Here is a 26,816-nt window from a genome sequence, read left to right on the forward strand (position 1 = left end):
GTGCTCGGGCTCTGGCGGAAGCGCCGACAAAGCAAACCGTTGATCGCTTGATGATGCCTGCTTGCACAGGGTGGTCACTCCTTGACCACAAGGGAGATTCTTCAGTCGTCTTCTTGCAAAGTAGATCGTCGAAGGTCCAGAGTTTCGTTTCAGAGTTTGTCAGGATAAATCTAAAGTCTTGGGACTCAGCTCCTACCTATATACCAAATTTAGGTGCTGGATTACCTGCTAGGTCCCTCCTATGGTTGGGACCCAGGAAGGGGGTGGTTACACCCCTTTCCCTTTGTCCAGTTTCAAGCCAGATCTGGGGCTGGAGTGCCCCAGCACCGGTTTGAACTGGACTATGCAAGGGACACCTTGTGTGCCCCAGGCAGTGTCTCATTTCATTCAGCCCTCCCTGCTCCAATACACTATGGCCTGTCTGGGGTGGTGCTAGCACCTCCCAAGAAAGGAAACCTATTGTCCAAGCCTCCCTCGCTGGAAGGACTCCCAGCAGCAGGAGGTCAGACTTGTGTCTGTGGCAGCAGCATCCATTTTGTGATGCTGATGCTCTGGTTAACTTTAACCGGGATTTGTAGGAACAACATGGCTTCTCCCTCTAGAAGGGTGGAATGCTACCCCCGTCGTCAGAACTGGGGAGGGGGTAGTATTCCAAAGCGTATGACACCTTACACGACATGTTTTGATAAAGCCAAACCAAAGTTAACATTTAACCGCGAGGTTCATAATGCACTTTATAGTATATGGTATGGCTATATCATAGAACAGCTATAAGGACATGGTTCCGAAAGCTGTAGACAGGCTCAGCTCATGCTAGAGCACCATCTCACATACAACCAAGCACTCTGCCTTCAAGATTGTTAAGGCCTGCCATAGGAGTGACTTATAGGTGCATATGTGTCTATATATAAGGGTAGGTATAGGAATACTATACCTAAGCAAGGGGTGATTACACGACCTTGCCCCAGCTGAGTGATCAGCCAGTTGTGGCAGTTTGGATGGCCAACCAGGGGTGGCATAAGATATGCTGCAGCCCCTGGTAGGCCTTGGGTGCACCTATGCCCTGGGTACCTATGGCACACTGTACAGGGACTCATAAGAGTGACCCAAATCCCAATTGGTGATGTACCTAAAGTACATGGTGTGAAATTTAGAGAGAGAACAGCAGGGCTGTGGGTCTGATTAGCAGGCCCACAGCCACATTAAGTCGAAAACCAGTGAAGCAAAAAGTAAAAAATGGGGTGACCATAGGAAAGCAGACCCTAATCTCCTACAGGCACATTATGATGAATTAGAATCATTAATGAGGCACCTCCCTGATAAGTACAAGGATAGAGCAAATGAGCTTATCCAAGAGGGGACAAATATTACAAACACCTATTCAGTGTGCACTTGTTGCAGCAGATACTGCCTCTAGGGCAGTTAACACCAGCGTTTTATTTCGCAGACATGCCTGGCTACGCATATCAGGGTTCAAACCTGAAGTACAAAAGTGCCATTCTTAATCAACCCTTTGATGAGCAACACCCATTCGGACCTAACGTAGATGTATCACTTGAAAAAATCAAAAAGGATACAGATACCGCCAAATCTATGTGAGCCCTTCAGTCGCAGGCTCCCAGACGTTCATTTGTTTGCTCATCCTATCGAGGTGCCACCAGGGGATACTCTTCAGACACACATTCTACCTCATACAAAGCCCCTACGCAGTCCACTTACAGCAAGGGCTACCAAAGGGGTGGTTACAGGTGTAACAATAACAAAGGCAGAGGTAAAAATAACAACTCCCGCTCTGCCTCTACCCCTGCCCAATGACTACCTTCTCCCGTCCCATTCCACTCCTGTCGGGGGAAGACTTCAACAATACCTGCCAGCCTGGGAAAACATCGCATCAGACAAGTGGGTGCTCCAAATAATTCAATCAGGTTACTGTCTAGAACTAACATCCAATCCCCCCAAACATACCACCCAAGCAGCGTCCAATGTCACAGGAACATTTAACACTGCACAGACGGGAGGTAATATCCCTCCTGCAGAAAAATGCAATAGAAATAGTTCCAGAGCATCAGAAAAACGGAGTATACTCCCTATATTTCCTAATACCAAAGAAGGATGGATCTCTAAGACCCATCCTAGACCTCAGACCTCTAAACATTTACATACAGTCGGATCATTTTCATATGGTCACACTCCAACAAGTCCTTCCACTTCTGGTACTAAACGACTTCCTTGTCACTCCAGATCTCAAGGACGCCTACTTCCATATTCCCATCCACACAGCGCACAGAAAATATCTCAGATTTGTGCTAGACGGGCAGCACTACCAGTTCAAAGTGCTCCCATTCGGAGTCACAACAGCGCCAAGGATGTTTACAAAATGCCTAGTAGTAGTAGCAGCACACTTAAGAAGACAACATATTCATGTCTTCCCATATCTAGACGACTGGCTCATAAAAGCCAGCTCATACAGCCAGTGTGTACAACATACTCACGCTACAATTCAACTGCTCCACAACTTGGGATTCACAGTAAATCACACCAAATCGCATCTGCAACCCTCGCACATACAACAGTATCTCGGCGCTACAATAAACACCCAACTAACACTAGCTTATCCCTCTCCAGCCAGGATAACAAGTGTACAAACTCTCCTAACTAAATTCAAACCGCAACACTCGCTACCAGCTCGAGTGTTCATGCAGCTCATAGGAATGATGGCATCTTGCATATTTGTAGTACCTCACGCAAGACTGCAAATGCGTCCACTTCAAGAGTGCCTAGCACTCCAATGGAACCAGGCTCACGGTCAACTAACAGACCTAGTGTTGGTAGAAGGTCGGACTCATCGTTCTCTGCAATGGTGGAACTCTAAAAACCTTTCCAAAGGGCGACCATTTCTAGAGCCAGTTCCTCAAATAGTCATGACAGCGGACGCATCGCACTCCGGTTGGGGAGCTCACCTATTGCATCACACCATGCAAGGCAGGTGGACACCGCAACAAAAGCTACTCCACATCAACCACTTGGATTTGCTAGCTGTGTTTCTAGCCCTAAAAGCTTTTCAAACTCAAGTGTCGGGAAAGCTGTCTTAGTCCGCACAGACAATATGACAGCTATGTACTACATAAACAAACAAGGGGGAACACACTCTCTGCAGCTCTCTCAGTTAGCACAGCAGATATGGAGATGGGCTATACCACTAAAGATCTTCCTCTTAGCCCAACACGTCCCAGGAGTACAAAACACTATGGCAGATATGCCAAGTCGACAAACACAGCAGATCCACGAGTGGGAACTTCATCCGCAAGTTCTTCATCCGTTCTTTCAGATGTGGGGACAACCTCAGATAGACCTCTTCGCCACCCACGAAAACGCAAAATGCCCAAACTTTGCCGCCAGATACCCACACCCATTTTCCAAAGGCAATGCGATATGGATGAACTGGTTAAAACTATTTGCGTACGCTTTTCCTCCTTTCCCACTACTTCCGTTAGTGGTACGCAAACTACAGCAACATTCCCTGACGCTCATTCTAGTCGCTCCAACTTGGGCCAGACAACCGTGGTACACCACGCTGTTGCAGATGTCTGTAATACCACACCAAAAACTAAACCTATCTCCACGCCTATTAACACAGAACCATGGAGAGATCAGACACCCGGACCCAGCTCAGCTCAACCTAGCGATCTGGCTCCTGAGGTCATAGAGTTTGGTTACCTCAACCTTCCTCCAGAATGTATGAATGTTCTCAAAGAAGCTAGACGTTCCACTACTAGAGCATGTTATGCTGCTAAGTGGAAACAGTTTGTCATATACTGCCAAAACAACCAAATAAATCCTTTAGGCGTGTCTATTCAACACATCATAGGATATCTATTACACCTTCAAAAGTGTAACTTAGCCTATACATCTATCAGACTACACCTCGCTGCCATTGCAGCATACTTACAAAATAGACAACATCTATCTCTTTTTAGAGTACCAGCTATAAAAGCTTTCAAGGAAGGACTCAAAAGAATAATTCCTCCCAGAACGCCACCTGCACCAGTGTGGAACTTAAACATTGTTCTCACAAGATTAATGGGACCTCCCTTTGAACCATTACATAAATGTGAATTGCAATTTCTAACCTGGAAAGTAGCTTTCCTAGTAGCTATTACTTCTCTCAGAAGGGTTAGTGTACTACAAGCATTTACCATTCAAGAACCCTTTCTGCAAATGCATCATAACAAAGTGGTTATTCATACTAATCCTAAATTCCTTCCTAAAGTCATTTCGCCATTCCATCTAAATCAATCAGTTGAGCTGCCCGTATTTTTCTCGCAGCCTCAAACAGTCGCAGAAAGAGCTCTAAACACCTTAGATGTCAAAAGAGCATTACTGTACTATATCGAAAGGACACAAACTTTTCGTAAAACAAAACAACTTTTTGTATCTTTTTCACCGCCACATAAAGGCAACCCCATATCAAAAACAGGGATCGCTAGATGGATTGTTAAATGCATACAAATATGCTACCACAAAGCCAAACGTACATTAACAATTCCTCCAAAAGCCCATTCTACAAGGAAAATAGGGGCTTCAATGGCATTCTTAGGGAACATTCCCCTAGACGATATATGCAAAGCAGCTACATGGCTTACACCGCACACATTCACAAAGCATTACTGTGTAGATGTGCAAACTAAACAACAAGCCACTGTGGGCCAGGCTGTACTAAAAACACTGATTCAAATAACTGCAACAGATACTGATGGTCGCCGCTTGATGTGGGTACTGCTATACAATCTATGCACAGTGTGTAATCTGCAGCTCATATTCCTCGAACGGAAAATGCTACTTACCAGTATGCATCTGTTCTTGCATGTAGAGCTCCAGAGTTACACACGCCCACCCGCCTCCCCGGCTACCTTTATCTGTTCCAGTATTATCTTAATTCGATGCAAATCACATGGACATCACTACCTCTTGTACAGCTCCATCACTTCCCTAATGGCGAAAAACAATCTGGGGATGGAGCCGATGCCCATGCGCATTATCATCCAAAGGAGGAGTCACCTATCCTGTGACTTCCAAAGACTTTTCTACAACAAAACAAACTGCAAACATCCGGGCCCAACACTGGGTGACCATCTATTCACAGTGTGTAACTCTGCAGCTCTACATGCCAAGAACAGATGCATACTGGTAAGTAGCATTTTCCTTTCTGAAATCTCAACAAAATGTCTGATTCTTGGATGTATATTTTTATATTTTCTGTATCCTCTTTCCATTATTAGTGTATCATTTCGGTTCCATTATTTTCATTTAAATGAGTGTTGCAAAAAGCTTTACAATTGGGAACAGTGTCTTTGCTTGTCTTTTGAGCCTCAAGCAGTATGTGTTAGTGTTTCATATATACATAGTGTGAAATCAGTTGGCTCTGATTTCTTTAGTTTTGTGTGGCTAGTAGTGCTTACTTAATTGACTGACGACCATCATTAACGCAATTGGAATTGAAGTGTTAGGTTGAAATCTGCCTATTCAAGAAAACAAATGTATTTCAGCTTGTATTGAGAGTAGTTTTCACATGAGACAGCATTTTTCAGAAACCCTTCAATGTATTATGATCTACATATTTAACTAGATGTTTCCCTATGGTGGGGACAGGTAGTAAGTTCTGTGATCTTTATCGGAGTGAGAATGCTCTTAATCAGATTGTTGGCTGTCTTTTACATGCAACGGTGCATTAATTTCAAAGCAATCTAATCCTCCACAACACTTCCTGTGTATCTTCCTTTTAAAGAGTTCTTGTAGAGTGTCACTTAAGTGTTGTTCTCGTCTATGCTTAACAACCATGAAAGAAATGTTAGTCTTTTATTGCCCCTCAACTGATTTAGATATCTAATAAAGCCATCTAGGCTAAGATTCCTTACTTTAGAATCTTCCCCAGGCTCAAGATTGTATTCGGAATTCTTTCCCCAATGTACGTCCGCGCGTCAGCAGAGGGCCTCGCGCGACTCCATGCGAATGTCCACCGGATGTGACGTCGACATAGTCCATATAACTCTTTCACCGACATCCGTTACCGGAGCAGTTAGGAGTCTGTTTTTCGGCCCATCTTGTCGATTCATCAGGGGAACAGTGTGGTTTTTGTGATGTCTTCAAGGCTTAAACCCTGTGGATCTTGTGAAAGACAAATGTCTAGCATAGATCCTAATAACATCTGTTTGTCGTGGCTTGGATTACACTTTGACTCCTAGTAGCTTGGTTCCTGTCAACGTCTTCGGCCAAAGGTGTTGAAAAAGCGTTGTATGAAACTAATGTCAGTGCAATTATCTGAGGCACCTCATCGCCGTTAGTTCTCGCTGAAGCACAGAGACCCGTCGAGAAGCCTATTCGGGTGAGAGACTGCTGACGTTGAGGGAGGCTCCGAAGCGCAAACGCTCAGTACATAAATCCGGGTCTGACGTAGTCTCCCAACCTTCGGGTGCAGAGCATTCACAGGAGTCCACTCTGCACCTTCCTAAATATCCTGGAGCCAGGGCCACTCCAGCCTAAATGCATAAATATTACTTTTCCCTTCATAAGGTTTTTGAGCGTCAGTCTCCCTCTGGTGCACTTTTTGCCCCAAGGAGATAGGAGGTGCCCTGATTGAATCCTCACCTGCAAGTTCACCTTTGGTGACAGAGGGCCCTCTACATCAGTTACCGGAATAGAGTCGTCCTGGTGCACAGCAGGGTTCATTCCTTCAGCATCAGGGCAGCCAATGACGTTGGCAGCGTCAATCAACAATAAGCCCATTACTCTTTCTGACACCAATATGGCACCGGATGTTGTGCCGATGGAGCAGTGTTTTTTTGGCACCTCTTTATCTGGCCCGATTCAAACTGTTCCTGCTTTTCTTAAGGGAATACTCAGTTTGGTAGCTGGAAGGGAGAAAATAGGGCGTTGAAACCCTTTGGCCAATACTACTCAGCCTCCCATGGAGGAAAATTGGCTGACTGAACTGGGGGAGGCTAGTGGACTAGGGTCCTCTCCAGTTTGTTTTACTTTCTCCACGTGGTATGGCAACAGAGGCGAGTTCTTATGCTGCGGTATTGTGGAGGGCAGCTGCAGTATTAGGTTGCCAGTTTTCTTCATTGAAATTATCCACATACCCTTTGGTGGGTGTTGTTCACCAAAGTGAGACAGGAGTGGAGCCTTTACTCCCTTATAATGAGTCTGACCTTTTGGTAGGAGATTGAGCGAAACCTGTTACAGGAGCTCCAGTTGACTGGGCTGTGGCCCATAGGCATGGACTCGCTTCGATAGACCCAGTTTTTCTCTTGCCGAATCCCACCACAAAAGTCCAGATGGCTAGAACATTGTGGGAGGAATATGTTCTCTTCCGTCAGTTTGGCACTGAGGTTGTCAAACACCGGTTTTAGGCAGATTAGCTCATGCTTTATGGGACTCTGGCGTATCAGAGGAAGTTAGGAGTAAACTTCTGCAGGTGGTACAAGATGGCCAGGAAGCAGCGAAACTCACCATAAGACACCCCCGATTCTGTGAGTAGAGCGATGCTCGGTCAGCTGCCCTGCGCAAACCTGCATGGAGGCCTCAGTCTGGGTTTTCAAAGCCTGTACATGATAGATATTGATACCTTTTTAGAGGGAGCCAATGCCGCTGTCTACCATACTGACTGAACATGAATCAAAGGGTGGAAACTGGTTTTTATCATTTCTTTTGTTTTATTTTAGCTCTCAAAATGAACAAGAGAAAAGCCAGGATTTAAGATTTTTTTCTAAAACTTAAGAGGCCTCTCAAGTCCACCAGTGGGCTGTAAAGTGGAATAAACTCCTGCTACCTCGCACCCCAGGTCCCACCAGTTGAATCTTCAGATTTTACGAACATTGATTGTTCTGAAATTTGTCGAACGCAGTGGCCTACTGGGGTTATACCAAGTAAGATTTCTCTTTAGGTAACTTGGGGCAGTTCCATGTGTGGTTTTGTGAGCAAGACAAAGAGACTTGAATCTAACTATTCTACACGGCAACCAATGAAGCTCTTTTAGTGCACCTGATACTGACTGAAATTTAGGAATTTTCTTTTAAGTCTTGGTGCTGCGTTCTGAAGGCTTTGAAGTTTTTTCAAGGAATGCTGATTAAGACCTACATATAGGGCATTGCAGTAGTCCAATCTTGATAACATGAGCGCTGTAACTACTGTTTTTTACAATTCAGAAGGTATGTACAAAATAAGCTTCCTGATTTTGTGTAGTAGAAAGAAACATGAGGAGGTGCGTCAATTTATATACATATTGAACTATAGACAGGAGTCAAAGATTATCCCCAATTTATTAACAGTAGATTGGGTCTCCCTGGGTCAGGTAGGTACTGTTGGTGCACCCTCAGTGGCACAGGGGCAGCCGGGTGCAGAGGTAGTTAGGCCCAATGTTATCCAATGAGAGGCAGGGGCCCTTCGGTTGGTGGCTACTGGCTAGCAGGCCACGCGGCTGCGGGAGCTAGGCTCCTGGTTACTTGCTCAGGGCAAATGGGGAAGTAGGATAGGACAAAGGTTGCACTGTCAGGGGCACTCGGACGGCTGGGTGCAGGGTGCTTTTGAGCTGTCGGGCGCTCAATGTTATTCAACGGAGATCTTGAAAAGGGAACAAAGGCTGCAGGCTCGGGGACGGAGGAGCTTCTGGAGCGACCAACACTTCGAGGGGTAAGTTGAGATCTTGGAGGGTAGATAGGCACCCTGGAGTTGGGCATAAGGGGTCTGGGGGCGCCGGGCGCAGGGGTGTCTTTTAGTGTCTGGAAATCTTACCCTCTGCTGGTAGCGGTTGGGGGGGGTCCCGGGTTCTGAGGTTGCAGGTGTCGTCGGGGTCATCGAGGAGGATCCTTGGGCACTGCATTCCAGGTCAGAATTGCCGGGGGACGTCCTCAGGGTCTTTGTCCACTCGGGCACAGGCCAGGCTCGGCGGGTGCAGAGTGGGCTGGATTTGCGGTTCCTGGCTAGCACCAGGGGTATTGCTGTTTGAGCAGAACCACTGCTCTTGGGAGTCCCAGTCTCTAAGAGGGTCGAGGCAGGCAGGTCCTCAGGGGTTCTCGAGGTTGCTGTCCGCAGGAGACGCCGGGATTTAGCAGGAGCAGGTTCAAGGTTCAACAGGCCTGTTGGGCTGGGGCCAAGTCAGTTGGTGTCGTCCTCTTGTTAGCAGCTGTGCTGCAGGTTGTCTTCTTCTTGGTCTTCTTTCTTGTTTCGAAATCGGGATCTGAGGAAGGAAGGTTCAGGGTGACACTAAATTTAGGGGCGTTACAGGTAGGGTGAGGGCAGGGACCAATAGGTCCCTGTCCTTCGGTGGGTACACCCCCTATCCTTCTCCTCTCCTGTGGGAGGGGGGCAGGAGCCTAGCTGTGAGTGGGTAGGGCTCACCATCCTCAAGATGGCGGTAGCCCGGGGTCGTGCTTTACCTCGCCTCTCCCACCTGAGGTGTGGGGTTGGCACAGTCTGGCACACCCCCTTTCCTGATGTAGGGTTTCCCGCCAGTCTTCCCGTCAGAGTGGGGGTCAGAACTGGTGGGAGCCAGTTGCTGAGTACAGCAAGTGGCCTGAAGAAGCTCACAAAGGCGGCATGCCTTTGAAGATTCCCCTTGCCCATCCTGGGGAGGAGACCTAGCACCTCGCCCAGAATGTGCATTGTTGCAGGCCCAGGAGAGCGGGGGACTCTCCACCCAGGGGTCCAGCAACATGTCTGCTGTGTGGCAGCCTAGGCAGCCTCTCAGACAAGACGTGGATTGTAGGTTAGGTTTCAGGGGGCATCTCTAAGATGCCCTCTGTAGTGCATTCTACATTAAATCTCACACTAGCATCAATGTGGGTTTAATGTGCTGAGAAGTTTGATATCAAACTTGTCAGTCTTCAGTGTAGCCATTATGGTGTTGTGGAGTTCGTAATGACAACTTCCCAGGACAATATACTCTAAATGGCATCACTGCACTTACAGTGCTCAGGAATGGTCCTGGGTACTGTAGGGGCACAGGGCTCATGCACCTGTGCCCACACCACTGGCATAGGGCAGCCAGCTAGAGGGGCGACTGATGTATGCCAGGGCAATGGGTTAGTGGGCATGGCACACAGTGTGCCATGGCGACTCTTTGTTTAGTTCTGCACCAGGACACTCTGCCTGCAAAGGCAGTGTGTGTGTGTCAGGGTGCAGGGCCCCTAAGGGTGGCACAATAAGTGCTGCAGCCCTTAGGGGTTTTCTCAGGTCACAATGCCCTGGGTACCCATGGTACCATTTACCAGGGGCTGACATGTGGCCAGAGATGCCAATTGGGTTTCAGCTTCAATACAGTGTTTAGGGAAGGAACACAGGCCCTAGGCACCTGGTTGGCAGGAGCCCAGGGCACACTCAGTCAAAGCACATCAGCAATTCAGCAAAAAGTGGGGGCATACCATGCTAGAAAGATGGCACTTTCTCACAACAGTGTAAAGCATTTGATGTACACACTTAGTCAGCAAATGGTCTCAATGGAGCTTCTCCAGGACAAAGAAACACTGCAGGCTCGGGGACGAGGATCTTCCAGGAGTGACCACCACTTCGAGGGGTAAGTTGGGATGTATAGGGATGGTTAGGCACCACTGGGTTGGGCACACAAGTCCGTGGGATGTCGGGTGCAGGAGTGCTTTTGGGCGTGGGATTTTCTTACCCGCTCTGGTTGCGGTAGGAGGGGGGTCCTCTGGATTGAGGCTGCAAGCGTTGTCTGGAGGCTTGAGGCAGGTGAGGATCGCCTGGGGGGACCTCCTCATGGTGTATGATTACTCAAACACGGGCCGGGCTTGGCGGGTGCATAGTGTGCTGGATTCGCGGTTCCTGGCTGGCACCAGAAGCTGCATTTTAAACATGTCCGGTGTTCACGGGAGGAACAGCTTGAAAAGTGAATGCAGGCAGGTCCTCCGGGGGTTTTGAGGTTGCTGGCCGCTGGACTCGCCGGGGTTTTGCAGGCGGAGGTTTGAGGGGAGACAGGCTTGTATGGCTGGGACCAAGTCAGTGGGCGTCGTCCTCTTGTTAGCTCTGCATGGCGTCTCTTCCTTCTTCTTTTGTGGTTGCTGGATCTGAGGAAGGAGGGATCAGAGTGCCCCTAAATACTACATTTTGGGGCGGTACAGGTAGGTAAAGGTCAGGGACCAATGGGTCCCTTCCCTAGGGTGGGTAAACCCCCTATTCTGCCACTCCAGTGGGAGGGGGCAGGAGCCTTTCCCTGGTTGGCTGGGTCCCACCATCCTCAAGATGGCGGGGACTCGAGGTTGTGCTTCACCTCGCCTCCCCCACCTTAGGGATTGTGTGGGCTATTGTTCAGGGTGGTCCGTGAGATGTAACTGTTTAAACATGTGAAGTATACCATATAACTGCAATAAAGAAATTTTTTTAAAAAATGGTAGTATAAAGTTAAATAAGATATTAAGTATGGAAAAGAAACTTTGATAGCTAGTGAAAACCAAGGCAAGTATGTGATCTTACTTTTATGACTAGAGACCCATCTGCAGAGCATCTAGAAAAAAAAAAAAAACTCTGTGAGAAGTTGGCCTGATATGCAGTGCTCACTATTCTAGTGATCACTATGTATCAGTCCAAACAACCCTTATTGATGATTGGTTGTAAGTCAACCTGATAGACCAGCTATCCTAGTAGTATGGACAAGAGCAGTCTAAGGCTAGACTCTAGAGGGCGTGTTAAGCCAGCTGTTTTACCATCACATTTACCCCTTGAACACCAGTGGTATCCATGCTACTAGGATAGCTGGTCTATAAGGTTGCCTTACAACCAATCATCAATAAGGGTTGTTTGGACTGATATATAGTGATCACTAGAATAGTGAACACTGCACATCAGGCCAACTTCTCACACACAACAACCCTGGACTCTTTATGAGGACGGGGTGCTAAGCACACAACAAAACTCTTAAAGAAATACTGAAAGTCCCACAATTTACACAAATGCCCGAGGGGCACGAAAAACCATATACTACAAAAGTGGAATGCGAATTACTAGCAGGTAAGTAACTATTCTCAGAGGCTTTGGGATCGCTAGGACTGTACTACTGAACCTTTAGATTACTAGCAGGAGGCCTAGGGGGATCGGGTGCAGAGTGTGCACTCTCACGCGTAATGCGGGACAAAGTCTATGGAGGCTAGTAAAAGCAAAAGTTAGTGTTCTCGGGTGAACCCGACTAGGTAGGTCAAAAATGAAAGTGGATCTAGACACTTAGAGAGTTGTTCTACGCTGGAGCACCGTGGTACTCGGTTTACCTAGCCCAGGAGCTGCGGCTGCATAGGGTTCAAGTGTCATCGGAAACCCTCGTTGACGAACCAGGAGCCTGAAGGAAAAGTTGCTGGCAGGCGACCAGTGAAGATGTTCCGGGCTGATCCAAGGACTGGATCAGTTGAAGAAGAGTACCTGTAAGCAGAGGGGACCAAGTTCTGAATCACTAGCCAGTGATTAGGTGGGCACCAGGATGGCATCGGACGAGGTCACTCAGCCAGGTGAAGAGGTGACACTGGATTCTGCTGCTGCACGGACCAGGGCGCTGATGTCGACCAGGCTGGAGGTCTGTGAGCTGTCCCACGTCGGATGTCTGCTGCTGGCGATGCTGGATCCGTTGGAGGAGGCAACAAGCCTTGGCTAAGGCAAGCCCACGTGGAGACACAAAATGGCGTCTGGAGTGGACCAGGAGGGTCAGAGGAAGTTCCCCTTCAAGAGGAGACAAGGGCCAGTCTAGAGGAGCTAAACCAGTGGTGAAACAACCGTAGGACGTCGTCTGGAGGGTCACTAGCCGACGGGCAAGTGACCGGACAACGTGGCAAGCAGCGCTGGAGCAAAAGGGCCCCACGCAGATCTGGAGGATGCTGGGGGGCTGGACTTCGGTGCTCGTGCTGCTTGGGGTTGGGGCTTCTCTTACCCCAGTGCACCCACTCGAGGGTCCCTCGGTGGTCGTGCTAGGTCAGTGTCGTGCTGGTTCTGATGGTCGCCGGGTCCTCTGGTCTCGTCGCACCCACGCTTCTCAGCTGTGCTGTAGAGGTAGGTTGAGGTCAGAGAGGGCAGGGAGTCCGGGTCTCGTCGAGCTGGGCAGTCTTGATCCGTAGGAGAGGCTGGCAGCAAACCGCAAGATACTTAGTTGGTGCCTGCTGCTGCAGGGTGACTACTCCTTAGTCACAAGGGAGAAATCTTGAGAAGAGTCTTGAGTTCCTTTCGTGGAAAGTAGTTTCAGGATTCAAAGATGATCTAGTTTGGAAGGGGGCCTGCTCCTACCTTTATCCTGAGAAAAGGGGCTGGCACGCGACTAAGTCCTGCCCTATGGGTGGGACTAGGAGGGGGGTGGTTACACCCCTCTCCTTTGTCCGGTCTCTCCCCAGCTCAGGGGCTGGTGTGCCCCCAGAACTGGTTTGAGCCGGCCTATGCATAGTGAGCACCGGGGTGCCACTTGCAGTCACCTTCCTCTAAAGCCCTGCCTACCTGGGATACACAAAATCCTGTCTGGGATGGTGCTGGCACCGCCCCTGACAGGAAACCCTTTGTCCAGGCCTCCGTTTGCTGGAAGGACTCCCAGCAGTAGGAGGGCAGACTGGTGTCTCGGTGGCAGCATCCATTTTGTGGAGCTGAGGCTTGAGTTAACTTTAACCGGGGTTACAGCTACATACATGTCGTGTCCCTCTAGAAGGGTGGAATGCTAACCCCGTCGCCAGAATTGGCGAGGGGTTAGTATTCCAATTCGTATGACACCTTACTCGACATGTTTTGATAATGTTATACCAAAGTTAGCATATGACCGCGAGGTACATAATGCACGTAAGAGTATATGGTATAGCGTTATCATGGAACAGCTATTAGGACTTGGTTCCGCAAGCTGCAAACGGGCTCAGCTCATGCCAGAGCACCATTTCACATTATTCCAAGCACTCTGCCTTCAGGATTGTTAAGGCCTGCCATAGGAGTGACTGATAGGAATATGTGTCCATTTTAGGGTTAGATATAGGAATACTATATCTAAAGCAAAGGGTGATTACACCACCTTGCCCCAGCTGTCAAGCAGCCAGTTGTCAGTTTTGGATGGCCAGCCAGGGGTGGCATAATACATGCTTCGGCCCCTGGTAGGCCCTGGGTACACCTATGCCCTGGATACCTAAGGTATACTGTACAGGGACTGATAAGGTGACTCAGTATCCAATCAGATATGTACCTAGGGTACATGGAATCCATTTTAACAGAGAGAGCAGTGGACCTGGGGTCCTGAATAGCAGGGCCCCAGGTCAACTAAGTCAGAAAACCAGCAAAACACCAGGCAAAAAGTTGGGGGCAACCATAGTCAGGGATCTACCTTCCTACATACTCTTCCTCTCTTTGTTTTTCCAGCTGGTTCTCCCACCCAAAGTGGGGGGTAGAACCAGTGGGGACCAGTTGCTGAGTACAGCAAGTGGTCTGGAGAGGCTCATAAATGCAGTATGCCTTTGAAGCTTCTCCTTTGTGAACCCTGCCCATCCTTGGGGAGGAGGCTTGGCACCTCGTCTCAGGATGTACATTGCTTCAGGCCCCCAAGAGGGGCAAGCTCTCGACCCAGGGGTCCAGAAACATGTCTTGGGGTGGCAGCCTCGACAGCCACTCGGTCAGGTCACTGGGAGTTGGTAGAGTTTCAGGGGGCATCTCTAAGATGCCCTCTGATGTGCGTTGTACATTAAATCCCATACTGGCATCAGTGTGGGTTTAATGTGCTGAGAAGTTTGATACCAAACTTCTCAGTCTTCAGTGCAGCCATTATGGTGCTGTGGAGTTCATGATGACAAACTCCCAGCACCATATACTCTTATTGGCAGCACTTCACTTACAGTGCCCAGGAATGGTCTTGGGTACTGTAGGAGTAAAGGGCTCATGCACCTGTACCCTCACCACTGGCATTGGGCACCCAGGTAGAGGGGTAACTGATGGATGCCAGGGCAGTGGTTTGTGGGCATGGCACACAGGCATGTGTGCCATATCGACTCGTCACTGTTCTGCATCAAGACACAGAGCTTGCAAAGGCAATGTGTGTGTGTCAGGGTTACAAGGCCTCTAAGGGTGGCACAATAAGTGCTGCAGCCCTTAGGGGCCTTCTCTGGTCACTGTGCCCTGGGTACCTGTGGTACCATTTACCAGGGCTTAGCTGTGCCCATAGATGTCAATTGGGTTTAGGCTTCAATGCAGTTTTAGGGAAGGAGCACAGGACCTGGTAACTGATTGACAGGAGACCAGGGCACACTCAGTCAAAGCACATCAGCAAATTCAGCAAAAAGTGGGGCATACCATGCAAGAAAGAGGACACTTTCTCACACCCTCTTTCCTAGTGTTGGTTAATATGATGAAGTGTCTCTTATAATTGTATATGGTATTTGTATGACCTTATGCAATAGTTTGAGGTGCCACTGATGGAATAGTGCAGCACTAAGAGGTCTATCCCAAAATTTCTTCTGGTATTTTCACAGAAAGCAGCTGGTAGCCTACTTTATTAGTGTCTTCTGATTTTTCCCTGATATCTGCCTTACATTTAGTTGATGGATTGCTACTTATGATTGTTAACCCCTTCCACGCTCATGACGAGCTGGGCTCGTCATGAGGTAGCCTCCTCCCACGCTCGTGACGAGCCCAGCTTGTCACGTAACATGCGGTTCCGCAAATCTCAGCGTGCGAGCGGAATTCCGCCCGCACGCATGCGGTTAATAAAAGTTTTCTGCGAGGTTTAGAACATTTGTTAACCAAAAGATTATCATCTTTGAGTTTTAAGACACTACTTGTTTTGCTCTACAGGTTTTGTCTTAGAGCCATTGCTGCTGATTGCCTCTTTTGCCCCTTCGTATAGACATTGTTGGTTTGCACATGTTCCTTGAACATGTTTGTTTGTTTTTCCTGGGTTTATGTCTTGCTATTACAGGTCTCCAGGCAGACATACTTTCTCAGGCGATTCTATTATGAGGAATACTTAATATTTTTGACTCTTTTTGAGTTGGTATGACGCTGTGCCTTATTACTAAAGATTTTCTTCTTTTCAGAAGGACATTTCTCTCTAATGCTGTACTTTTCGTGTTCATGTATTTGGTCCTTGAGGGTAAGAGATGTTGGCCTTATGGGTGCTACTTTTTGTATAAGACTTTTTTCCGGTCATACAGGATCGTTGCTCATCTAGGGAATAACTTTTAATTATTTACTTGTCTCTAGTTGCTGGTTCAGTTCACACTTTGCGAAGTGGCATACACAAATTGATGTTTATTTTATAGATCAGTGGATTCTTTTATTATGGAGTCCTATAAAGTTTCTGCTTTCAGTATGGGGGACTTTTTTCTAGATCCTCTGCAGATGGGTCTCTAGTCATAAAAGTAAGATCACATACTTGCCTTGGTTTTCACTAGCTATCAAGGTTTCTTTTCCATACTTAATATCTTATTTAACTTTATACTACCATTTTCTTTTTAATTTCTTTATTGCAGTTGTATGGTATACTTCACATGTTTAAACAGTTACATCTCACGGACCACCCTGAACAATAGCCCATACAATCCCTGGTCAGAAGCTATTGATCCAATGTGGGTTGCCACTGAAGTATTTACCAAACCGACAATTAGTATGAATATTAGCATTAATAATCACAGTAACTTGTAACTGAACGCCATCCCCCTCTCCCCCATCCCCCCTCCCCCCAACACACCATTCCCCTCCCCCATCCCCCCTCCCCCCTCCCTCCATCCCTTCCCCCCCTCCATCCCTTCCCCCCCTCCCCTCCCCCACCGGGCCCACCTAACAGCAATTCAATCAGGGGTATCCTCTTGTCTCTCCCCTTGTCTGGGGGATTCAATTCCCACGTGACCATCCCTAGGCGATACCATCTGTGTTCTAGGGTAGCCTCTCTCTATCTCCTGGACCATTAGCCCCCACGCCTGCAATACTTCCGGGAGTTTGGCATCCCTTCTGGTACTATATATGTGCCCCTCCTTCGCCAATGCCCATTTCTTCAGGTCCGCTTTCCAGTTCACTATCAGCGGCCCATGTTGTGCCAGCCAGTGGATGGCTATTCGCCGCCTAGTTGTCACAAGCCCCAATACCAGGAACTTCCTGCTGGTTTTGTGTTTGTGGTCTCGGGGAATCAATCCAAGGAGACAAGTTTGCACCTCTAGGGAAACCCTCCATCCCGTTATTCTAATCTGAAAGAAACAGGTTAGTATTAGATTCCTTACCTTAGAATATCCTCAGGCGTCGACTGGATCCGGAAAATTTTGCGTAGCAGTACCCCTGCACGTCGGTAGGCGTCGTCTGCGACTCCGCGTCCGTCGTCGTTGGCGCCGGGATGACGTCGTCGGAGTACATAGACGCCGCCATCGCGCGCTGACGTAGTTCTTCTTTTTTCCGCGCCAGCTAGCGCAGGTCCGGAGAAAGCAGTACCTTAGTCATTTTTTGGCTAAAACTTTTTTGATCTTTTTGATCTCTTCTCGAGTCTTCGCGACTCTCGGTGCCGATAGGGAATGCCTGGTTTCAAGCCCTGTACCGACTGCAACCGACTAATGTCGGTTACCGATCCCCACCGCCGGTGCCTGTATTGCCCTGGGGCCGACCACGACGACCGGTCGTGCCCCGACTGCCGGGCCTTGACGTCGAAGGCTAGGCGGGAGCGGTCCCGCAAGTGCCTCGAGCTCCGGCAGTCGGCCCCGTGCCACTCGAGGTCCCGGTCTAGGAGGGGGTCGAGGGACCGGTCATGGGGCCACAGTCATCGAAGCTCGACAAGTTGACACCATTCGTCGGGCTCCAAGTCCTCAGGTAAGAGGCACAAGAAGTCGAAGAGACGCCATCGCTCTTCTGACTCCCCCCTGTCGCTCGTGCGATGCAGCAGGGGGTTCAGGCGACACCGGCTCCGCCGGAGCCGCAGTCACCACAGCCAGCTCCACACCCGCCGGTCCCTGAGCTGAACGCGACGCCGGAGGAGATAGAGGCCTTCCTCAGGGCCATGCGGTCCATCTCTTCTCCGTCGGGTCCCGCTGTGCCTCCGGGCCCCGACTGGGAGTCCAAGCGGGCCGGGTGCTCCGGCACCAGTGCCGTCAGGTGCTTCGGCCCCGGTGCCGTCGGCTACTTCGGTCCCAACGCCGCAGGCTCCCGCTGGATCCTGTTCTGGATCCTGGTCGCCGGTGGTCGACCTCATGACCCCGCCGGCGTCGACCCCCAGGGTGTCGACCCCGGCGCCGTCTCCGCACGACGCCATCCCTGATCCCACTCTCGGTCCGGATCTGGCGTCGACGGACGCCGCACTCGACGCCGGCTGAAGAACCTTTCTTTGATCCGGCTCCATCCTTTGACCCTGAGTTTCAGTAGATGGAGGACGAAGGGGATTGGGAGGGGTCTGAAGACACCAAAATTACGTGGTCAACCGTGTCAAAAGCTAAAAAATCAAGGAGCACCAAGACTTGAGTGGTACCCTTGTCATCTTCTTTCCTTAATTCATCTAAAACGGTCAGGATTACTGCCTCGGTTGGATGGGAGGAGCGGAAGCCTGTTTGGTGAGAAGCAAGGAAATGGGACTGCTTAATGAAAGAGCAGAGGCAATTTGCCACATGAGTTTCCAACACCTTGGCCAGAAAAGGGAGCAGATAAATGGGATCAAGCGGTCCGCACCAGTTTCTTGATAAGGGAAACTATTACTGCTTCTTTAAAGGCTCTGGGAACGCAACCCTGTATTAATGAGCCATTCAGAAGAGAAAGGGCAGGGTCAGATTTTGCAGTAAAACCTTCTCTCATAATATGAGGGGGACAGCTGTCAGCAGAAGATCCAAACTGAACTCTGATGAGCAGGTTCAGAAAGACTTCTCTGCTGATTACAGAGAATTGATTCAGAGTGAGGATTTCTAAAAGCCTTTTGAAAAGCATCACGGGACAGGTTAACTGGGGTGCTGGCTTTAATAGTGGTGATTCTATTGATTAAAAAAGTGTTCAAAGAGTTAGTGACTGGGAGGGAGCAAGTTTCATTAGAACTATGTCTGGATTGGATGGCTCAGTGGCAATTGCAAATATTTCTTTTGATTTGTTAGTGGAATTCAAAATCTTAGTAGAGAAGAAGCTAGCTTTAGTATAAGGAATGGATTGTTTGTATTCTTTAGGTTGGCCTTGATAAATATCTTTTTTATCAGAGTAGTTCTGTCTCCAGATCCGTTCTGTTTGGCGCAGAGATCATTTTTGAAGTTTTAAGTCTTTTGAAGACCATCTCTGGGCATCATGACACCTGACTATTTTAATTTTCCTAAAAGGGACATGTTTCTTGCAAGCTGCTATTAGCCATGATGTAATATTTTCTTCACTTAAGTCAACAGAAGGCTGATTGGTGGGTACTGTAGTCGCAAACGAGTTACAGAAGGCATAGATATCAATGTGGTTCCATTTCCTTGCCATTAGCCCCTCTTGACTGGGTGTTTGGCTACTGTCAGATTATTAATAGAAAACTTTATTAAAAAATGGTCAGACCCTGTGTATGGGGACACTGCCAGCGTGGTGGCAGTAAGGTTGGAGGTCCATATTTGATTGAGGGTGTATCCTTTTATATGTGTTGGGGAGGTCACATGTTGGACACAATTCAGCCCATTAAGTAAATCTGTCAATTCTGATGAGCATGGCCACCAATCACATCATTAGCCCAATAAATAAAATCGCCAATCAACAGTATTTTGGCATGGTTTATTATTAAGTGTGATATTTGTTTCCCCAATAATTGGGGGAAAAGAGGCATATTCTCGGGGGGCCTATACAACAGTACACAAATTAAGGGTGTCGAAACGGAGTCCAGTTTAATAACAGTTTTCCACAGAGGTGATATCTAATGCAGTGAGTGTGGTAAAATTCAGTTCTTGGTGGATTATGGCGGCCACCCCTCCCCCTATTTTCCCAGAAGACCGATTGACCTGGAGAATATAGTAATTGTTGGCAAGAGCGGCCAGAATATCGGGATAAGACTCATGCAAGAGCCAGATTTCAGTTAATAAGAGTATATCTGGTATGGCGGCGTCCATTAAATGAAAAATGTCCAACTTATGTTTTAGCAAGGATTGAGTATTTATATATAATTTTGTAAATTCAGATATCCTATGGCTATCCTGTCGCTGAGTAAAGTCTACAGCAGGAGGCAGTTGATTGAGTTCAGGGAAAGAATCACTGGTTTTCAGAATCCCCAATTTAACTAATCTGGGGCAAATGGAGGAGTTAAGTGGGTGGTCTTTAGAATGGCAATACTTTAATTCAGTCATCGAATAACTTAAAATTTGGGCATAGTGACTGGGCGAAGACGGGCTTACCTTTGGCGCTCCCGCACTGCTACTGTCATTAAATTGTCGGGTGCAGCTTTAGCTCCTCCCCCGCACCCTCCATGATTGGATGCCCCTGCTGGGCCTAAACAAACTAGTGAGATCGGCGCTTGGCCGATGTGAGAAGGTAAGAGAAACAAAGTCTTAACGGTCTATTAAAAGGTTTTTTAAAAATTAGCAGCAGTGCAGGTCAAATTCATACAGAACATAATACAGAAGAGTTAAAAAAAAAGTACAATCAACACAGGGCAACAAACACAAGGCAGCGGCAATGTTAAGACCAAATGGGTTTATTTCATAGGGTCATTTGGTGATGGTGTCTTATTGTCGGGGGTAATGTTCTCTCCATGCTTTTAATATGTTTGACTTTGGTTACTGTGGTTCTGTCCACACATATTGTACGGTGAGAATGCATGGTTTGGATCCCATTAGGGTGGCAAATTGTTTTATACTCCTATTGTTGGTTAGCTCCTGACACAGATTAATCATACTAACATAGGAATTTTATTCCCATGGTTTAAATGTCTTGCAAGTTTACTTACCTGTGGGTTCTTTTGCGGGTTTTTATTTGGTAAATTATGTTATTGCTCAACTAAGTTATTAGGACTGTCTGGTTGTTTTCTCTTGTTCTGGACCAGGTGTCTTATAGTAAGAGTCTTTCCATGGTCTCAGTTCGCAGACCCTCCTCCGAGGATGCTATGCTACGGTATTTGATTCTAAAGTAAGGAATCTGTGGCTAGATGTCTCAATAAGATTAATAAGTTATTTACCTTTGCTAACACATAATCTGGTAGAGACAGGATTTAGCCGCAGATATCTTAACGACCCGCCCGTCCTCCCTACGAACTGAGCCTTTTATTGTCTCAGAAATTTCATTATGATCATTCACATCCTGAAAAAAAAAGGAAGAATCCAGGGACTATTTGACACAAGGGTGTCTTTTATCTTAGCACACTGTTTCAATAGGCATTTTCCAGGAAAATAGTCATTGAAGAAACGGACGTCAGCGAGGGAGTTTTTATAGATTCCGTCGACGTCCCATATCGTGGGCGACGTCGGTATAGAGTCGCGCGACGCCCTCCACTGACGTGTGGATATGCTATGCGAATAAAATTCCAGATTGTCTTGTAACTGGGGAAGATTCTAAAATAAGGAATCTGCGGCTAGATCCTGTCTCTATCAGATAATGCATTACCGAAGGTAAGAAACTTGTTCTTTACACTTGAAAGGATTCTGTGTTGCTTCAACCATTAGCACCTCCTACAATCGGGAATGTAGGAATATCTCAGCCCTTGCTGTTACCAATGCTGGATTATGACTAGTTTTAATGGAGCACTGTGAAACTTAACAAGATTCGTGAATGTAGTTTATACTAAAAAGACGTTTTGTTTTGATGTCAACTTGATTCTATTTTGATATTAAATGGCCTGTTCAAGTGAATATGAACACCCTCGTATAATGTTTTGTTGTTCAGTAAATCATGACTTTTGTTTCTCTTCTCAGGGTTTGACCAATCGCTTGAGCATGTCTGCTGGCATTAATTATACCCAAACCAATTACCCTTCTCAAGCCCCTTACATGTCTCTAAATCTTGGAGCACTGTCTGCTTTGTCAAATTCACAGCTTGAGGTAAGTGAAAAACAAAGTAGAATTATCATTTTGTAATTTTTTGTCATTCTTTAATTCAGGTGGATCCCTGCTTGAGCTTTTAATAGAGCCACTAGAATTTAATGTGACTTTTAAGTAAATTACTTGCCTAATGGAGAACTTTTACTTGGTCCGTTTATTACTTCCTGCACTAGACTGTTGTTTAATTTAAATTAACATAATGGCATCATTAAGCTTACTTATTGTCATAGCCTTGCACAACAGAAATGTCAGCAGCAACAATAAAAGCAATAGCTACCTTCACATCGCCAGTCAGGTTTCCAAACATTGAGTATTTTTATTCCATTTACTTCTATTTTAATAAAGCACTAAAAACTCTAGAAGATGAATTCCCCCAAAGATAAAAAGTGGCGTCCCGCTTCCATAAATTCATCAGGTCTCTCTGTCATCATTATACAGCTAATATATAATCTTGTTATCTCTTTCAATCCTACTCCATTTCATTCATCACTATATATACACTTCATATATGTCCCGCAATTCCATGCTGGACTTTGGGATATAGTACATGACGCAGATCAAGTACTATTTTATATAGGTTTAGGTATTGCCTGATCAGTTAGGTTTTACTATTTACTATATAAAGGGCTCCAAACAACGACAGTAGCTGTATCTAAACACACAATTTTGTACAGTTGTTGTTGTGAAGATGCTTTTTCTCCAAATATGGATGAAGAAGCCTCTGTAAGAAGTGTTTTGGTAACTTATGTGCTATTGTGTTTCAAACCTTATTAGGACATTGGAACTGGTAAAACCCAGCTAAGATTTAAGGATCCCTCTGATTGAAAGTTTAGAGGATCTAACCCAGTGGCATTGTGTAATTAATTAGTGGCAACTTGCACATTATTAAAATATGCTTAAAATACTACTTTATTCATTCTAAAGATATTACCAATGAATATGCAAGAAACTTTTCAGCAGTACCTCTCTGCTGGAAGGTGGCTCCTTGCAGCTCCTTGCTGAGGCCGTTCTGCTCCAGAAATGATGTGTGGAGATTATATAGGCACCACTCCTGCACATTGACGTCAGTTCCTTTCTTTCTGCATCTCCAGACACAGAGCTTCCTCTCATCTCTGAAACAAATTACCTCAGTTTTCTCTAATTCTGAAACAGAGTGCAAGGGATGTCAACCCCTGAAACGTCCGGTTTCAAACCCTGTAATGACTGTTGCAAGCGGATGTCTGTGGCGGATTCTTGTCAGGTGTTCCTGTGGTGTCTGGGGTCGAACCACAACTCCAAGACCTGTGGAGACTGCCTGTCGATGAACCGGAAGGCAATCGGGGAACGAGAGGCGAACGTTTTTCTCCAAACAAACGAAAACTCTGCTCCGGTACCGCTCTATGTCCAATTCTGTGCCAAAGTTCGATCCCGTTCCCATAGTCATGGAGCCGCTCCAGAGGATGATCTTCATTGCATTCCAGGTCTACAGGTAAGCATAAGAAGCACAAGAAGTTGAATTTGAGTTCCTTTCTTTCATGCCACCTGCACTCCCCTGAGCAAGAACATGGGCAGTGTCAACATTCCTGAGCTCATTCTCGAAGCCAGCTTACTTCAGATTCCGCAGCAGTTTCCGGCACAACCTGAATTCCCAGCGTCTTCAGCCATGCCAAACCAAATCGGACTGCTGAATGCAACTATGCTCCAGCTCTTGGGCTTCTTACCCATTACCTCTGGTGTGCCAAGGAGCTGAGAGGTTTTATACCTGGAATAGTGCCGGCAGGGTAGCCCTAGTGCCAGATGGTCCTTCTGAGCCCCTCTTGCCTCCTGTCCCGACGCCGCTCCTGGTGCCCAAGCCCACGTTGGGCCTGGGCACATGGATACTAACCTCACCACCCAAAGAGGTGGCCCCAATTGTCCTCTCTGGTCACTTGCCGGCTGGCTAGTGGCCTCCTAGACGACGAACCTTTGAATCTTTGCTGCTGGTCTGGTTGCTCCAGACTGGCCCTTGCTCCCTTCCAAAAGAGGGGCACCCCAGACTCTCCTAGTCCACACCAGACGCTTTCTTCACTCACCGCGTGGGTTGCCTTTGCCAAGGCCTGTTGACGCCGATCCCGGATCCAACACCGCCGACAGCGAGAGCCTGCGTGGGACAGCTCGTGCCTCCATCCTGGTCGTCGAAGACACCTCCTGGTCCACGTGGCTGCAGAGTCAAGCGTCCACTCTTCACCTGATCGCGACGACGACATCTGGTTCCTTCCTGGTTCCATTCCAGTCACTGGCTAGTGACTTTGAACATTGTCCCCTCTGCTTTCAGGTCCTCTTCTTCACCAATCCACCCTTGGATTGCACCGGACATCTTCCTCCTGGTCGCCTGCAGCATCTTTTCTTTCAGGCTCCATGGACTTCAACGCGAGAACCCGACACGACTTTGCACCTATGCACCCGCAGCCCGTGGGTGAGGTAACGAGAGCATTTCGGTGCTCAAGGGTAGTTTAACTGTCCTAGTGTCCAGTTCCACAGTCGTTTTAGTCCTACCTAGTCAGGATTGTCCGTACTCACCTTTAACTTGAACTGTACTGTCCATAGACGTTGTTACGCATCTCGCGTGTGAGTTCACACTCTGCACACGCGTTCCGTGGGCCTCCTATTACTTACCTAGTGTTAGTGTAGCATGGTCCCAACGATCCTACAGCCTCTGGACAGCTCCATTCCTTCTATTGACTTTCACATTCCACTTACTTAGTATATGGTTTGTCGTGCCCCTAGGGCACCATTGTAATTTTGTGCAACTTATCGTATTTTTCCTAAGAGATTGTCATGTGCTTAGCCCTCTGACCTCATAAAGAGTTCAGAGGTGTTTGTTATTAATAAATATACAGTTTATTTTCATAACAACCTGTGTGGTGTCCTTTCATCTGGTATTCAAGGGGTTATATTGTGGTAAAACAGCTGGCTTCACATGCCAAAAGAGTTTAGCCTAAGACTGCTTTGTCCATGCTACCATTAGGATAGCTGGTCTATAAGGTTGACTTACAACCAATCACCATAAGGGTTGTTTGGACTAATACAAGGTGATCACTAGAACTAGTGAGCATCATATATCAGGCCAACTTCTCACAGTCGCTCTCTCCTCCGTCAGGTTCCGCGGCGCCTTCGGGCCCCACTGTCCCGGCTGAGAGCCGAAGCGGGCCGGGTGCTTCAGCCCCGGCGTCGTCCGTTGCTTTGGCCCCGGCGCCGCAGGGCCCCGATGGATCCGGTTCCGGGTCGCCGCTGGTCGACCTTACGACCCCGCCGGCATCGACCCCTAGGGTGTCGCCCCCGGCGCCGTCCCTGGTTCTTCCCTCGGTCCGGATCCGGGGTCGGTCCGGCGTCGCTCAACGCCGCATTCGTCGCCGGCAGAAGAGCAATTCTTCTATGATCCGGCTCCATCCTTTGCACCTGATTTTCAGGAGATGGAGGGCGAGGGTGACTGGGAGGGGTTTGAGGACCCTCTGACATGGGCGCGTCAGTCATTTCAGGACTGAACAGACGAGCTAGGGGAAGCCAGTGGTCTAGACACTTCACCGGACGCTGGCTTTGTCTCCCCTCCTACCGTGGCTACGGAGGAGAGGGCTGCTTATAGTGTGGTGCTGAAGAGGGCGGCCAAGGCCTTGGCTCTTGAGCTCCCTGTCGCGACTGTGAGGTCTAACATCCTCACTGAGGTCCTTAAACCGCAGGCAGGCTCTTCGGAGCCTCTACTGCCGTTTAATGAGGCTCTCACGGACGTCCTGTTGGGCACCTGGTCCAGGCCCGCTACAGTTTCCCCTGTAGATAGGAACGTCGCTAGGCGCCACCGCCCGGCTCCAGGCGACCCTAGTTTTCTGTCCACCCACCCCACCCCGAGAGCCTGGTTATCCAGGCCTCTACTTCCCAGTCCGCATTCCGGACTGCACCTTCGGATCGGGAATCCTAAAGGTATGAACAGTTTGGCAAGAAACTGTTCTCCTTCCTCAGTTTGGGGTTGCAGTCAGTCAACACCGCTTGTCTTTTGGGCCTTTTCACCCATTCTCTGTGGGTTGCGGCCGGAGTGCCCGGAGGGGTCCCGGGCCAAGCTCGCTCAAGCCCTTGCGGAGGGACGAGACGCAGCGCGGTATTCCATTCGATGTGGGCTGGATACCACAGATTCGCTGGGCAGGGCGATGTCAACGACGGTGACGGTTCGCCGCCAACTTCTCTGCTGATGTCCAGAACACCCTCATGGACATGCCGTTCGATGGCAGCCACCTCTTTGGTGGCAAGGCAGATCATGCGCTTGAACGCTTCAGGACTCCAGGGCTACGGCCAAGTCCTTGGGCCTGTCGGGCCAGCGTCAGCCTTCTTCTGCCTTTCGCTCCTTTCGTGACCAAGGAAGGGGCGCCCCTTCACATCCTGCCAGCCACAGGCCGCAGTCTAACATCCAGCGCGGCGGCGGACGTGGTAACCGCCGTGGCGGTGCCAGGGGACAACGGCAAGGCCATCCCACACCCACCCCCGCAGCATCTGCCTCAAAGCCCTCCTAGTCCGAGCTTTCAGGCCCATTTGACGCCAGTGGGGGGGCAGGGTCTGCCATCAACTCCTCCACTGGCGCAACATCACTTCAGACAGGTGGGTGCTGCAAATTGTCCGAAGGGGCTACTCCCTCCCCTTCGAGGCGACCCCTCCAGCCATGCCACCGCAGTACCACCGTGTGTCCGGGGATCACTTGCAACTTCTGCAAGAGGAAGTATCGTCCCTCTTGGCCAAGGGGGCCATCGAGCGCGTTCTTGGGCCAGAAGTAGGGAGTGGTTGCTATTCTCACTACTTTCTGGTTCCCAAGAAGGGCAAAGGGGGCCTACGCCCTATCTTGAAACTGCGGAACGTCAACGGCTT

General features: G+C 48.4%; 1 protein-coding gene across 1 annotated transcript in view; it reads left to right on the forward strand.

The window, feature by feature from the left end:
* The window catches only part of ATRX (ATRX chromatin remodeler), a 1,815,989-nt gene that overhangs the window by 1,606,386 nt on the left and 182,787 nt on the right, over positions 1-26,816 (forward strand). The window contains exon 34 of the mRNA XM_078688830.1: positions 21,825-21,950. Coding sequence (XP_078544956.1) covers positions 21,825-21,950 — 126 coding nt within the window. The remainder of the gene's footprint in view (positions 1-21,824; positions 21,951-26,816) is intronic.

This window comes from Lissotriton helveticus, chromosome 4_1 (assembly GCF_964261635.1).
Source record: "Lissotriton helveticus chromosome 4_1, aLisHel1.1, whole genome shotgun sequence".
NCBI classification, from domain to species: Eukaryota; Metazoa; Chordata; class Amphibia; order Caudata; family Salamandridae; genus Lissotriton; species Lissotriton helveticus.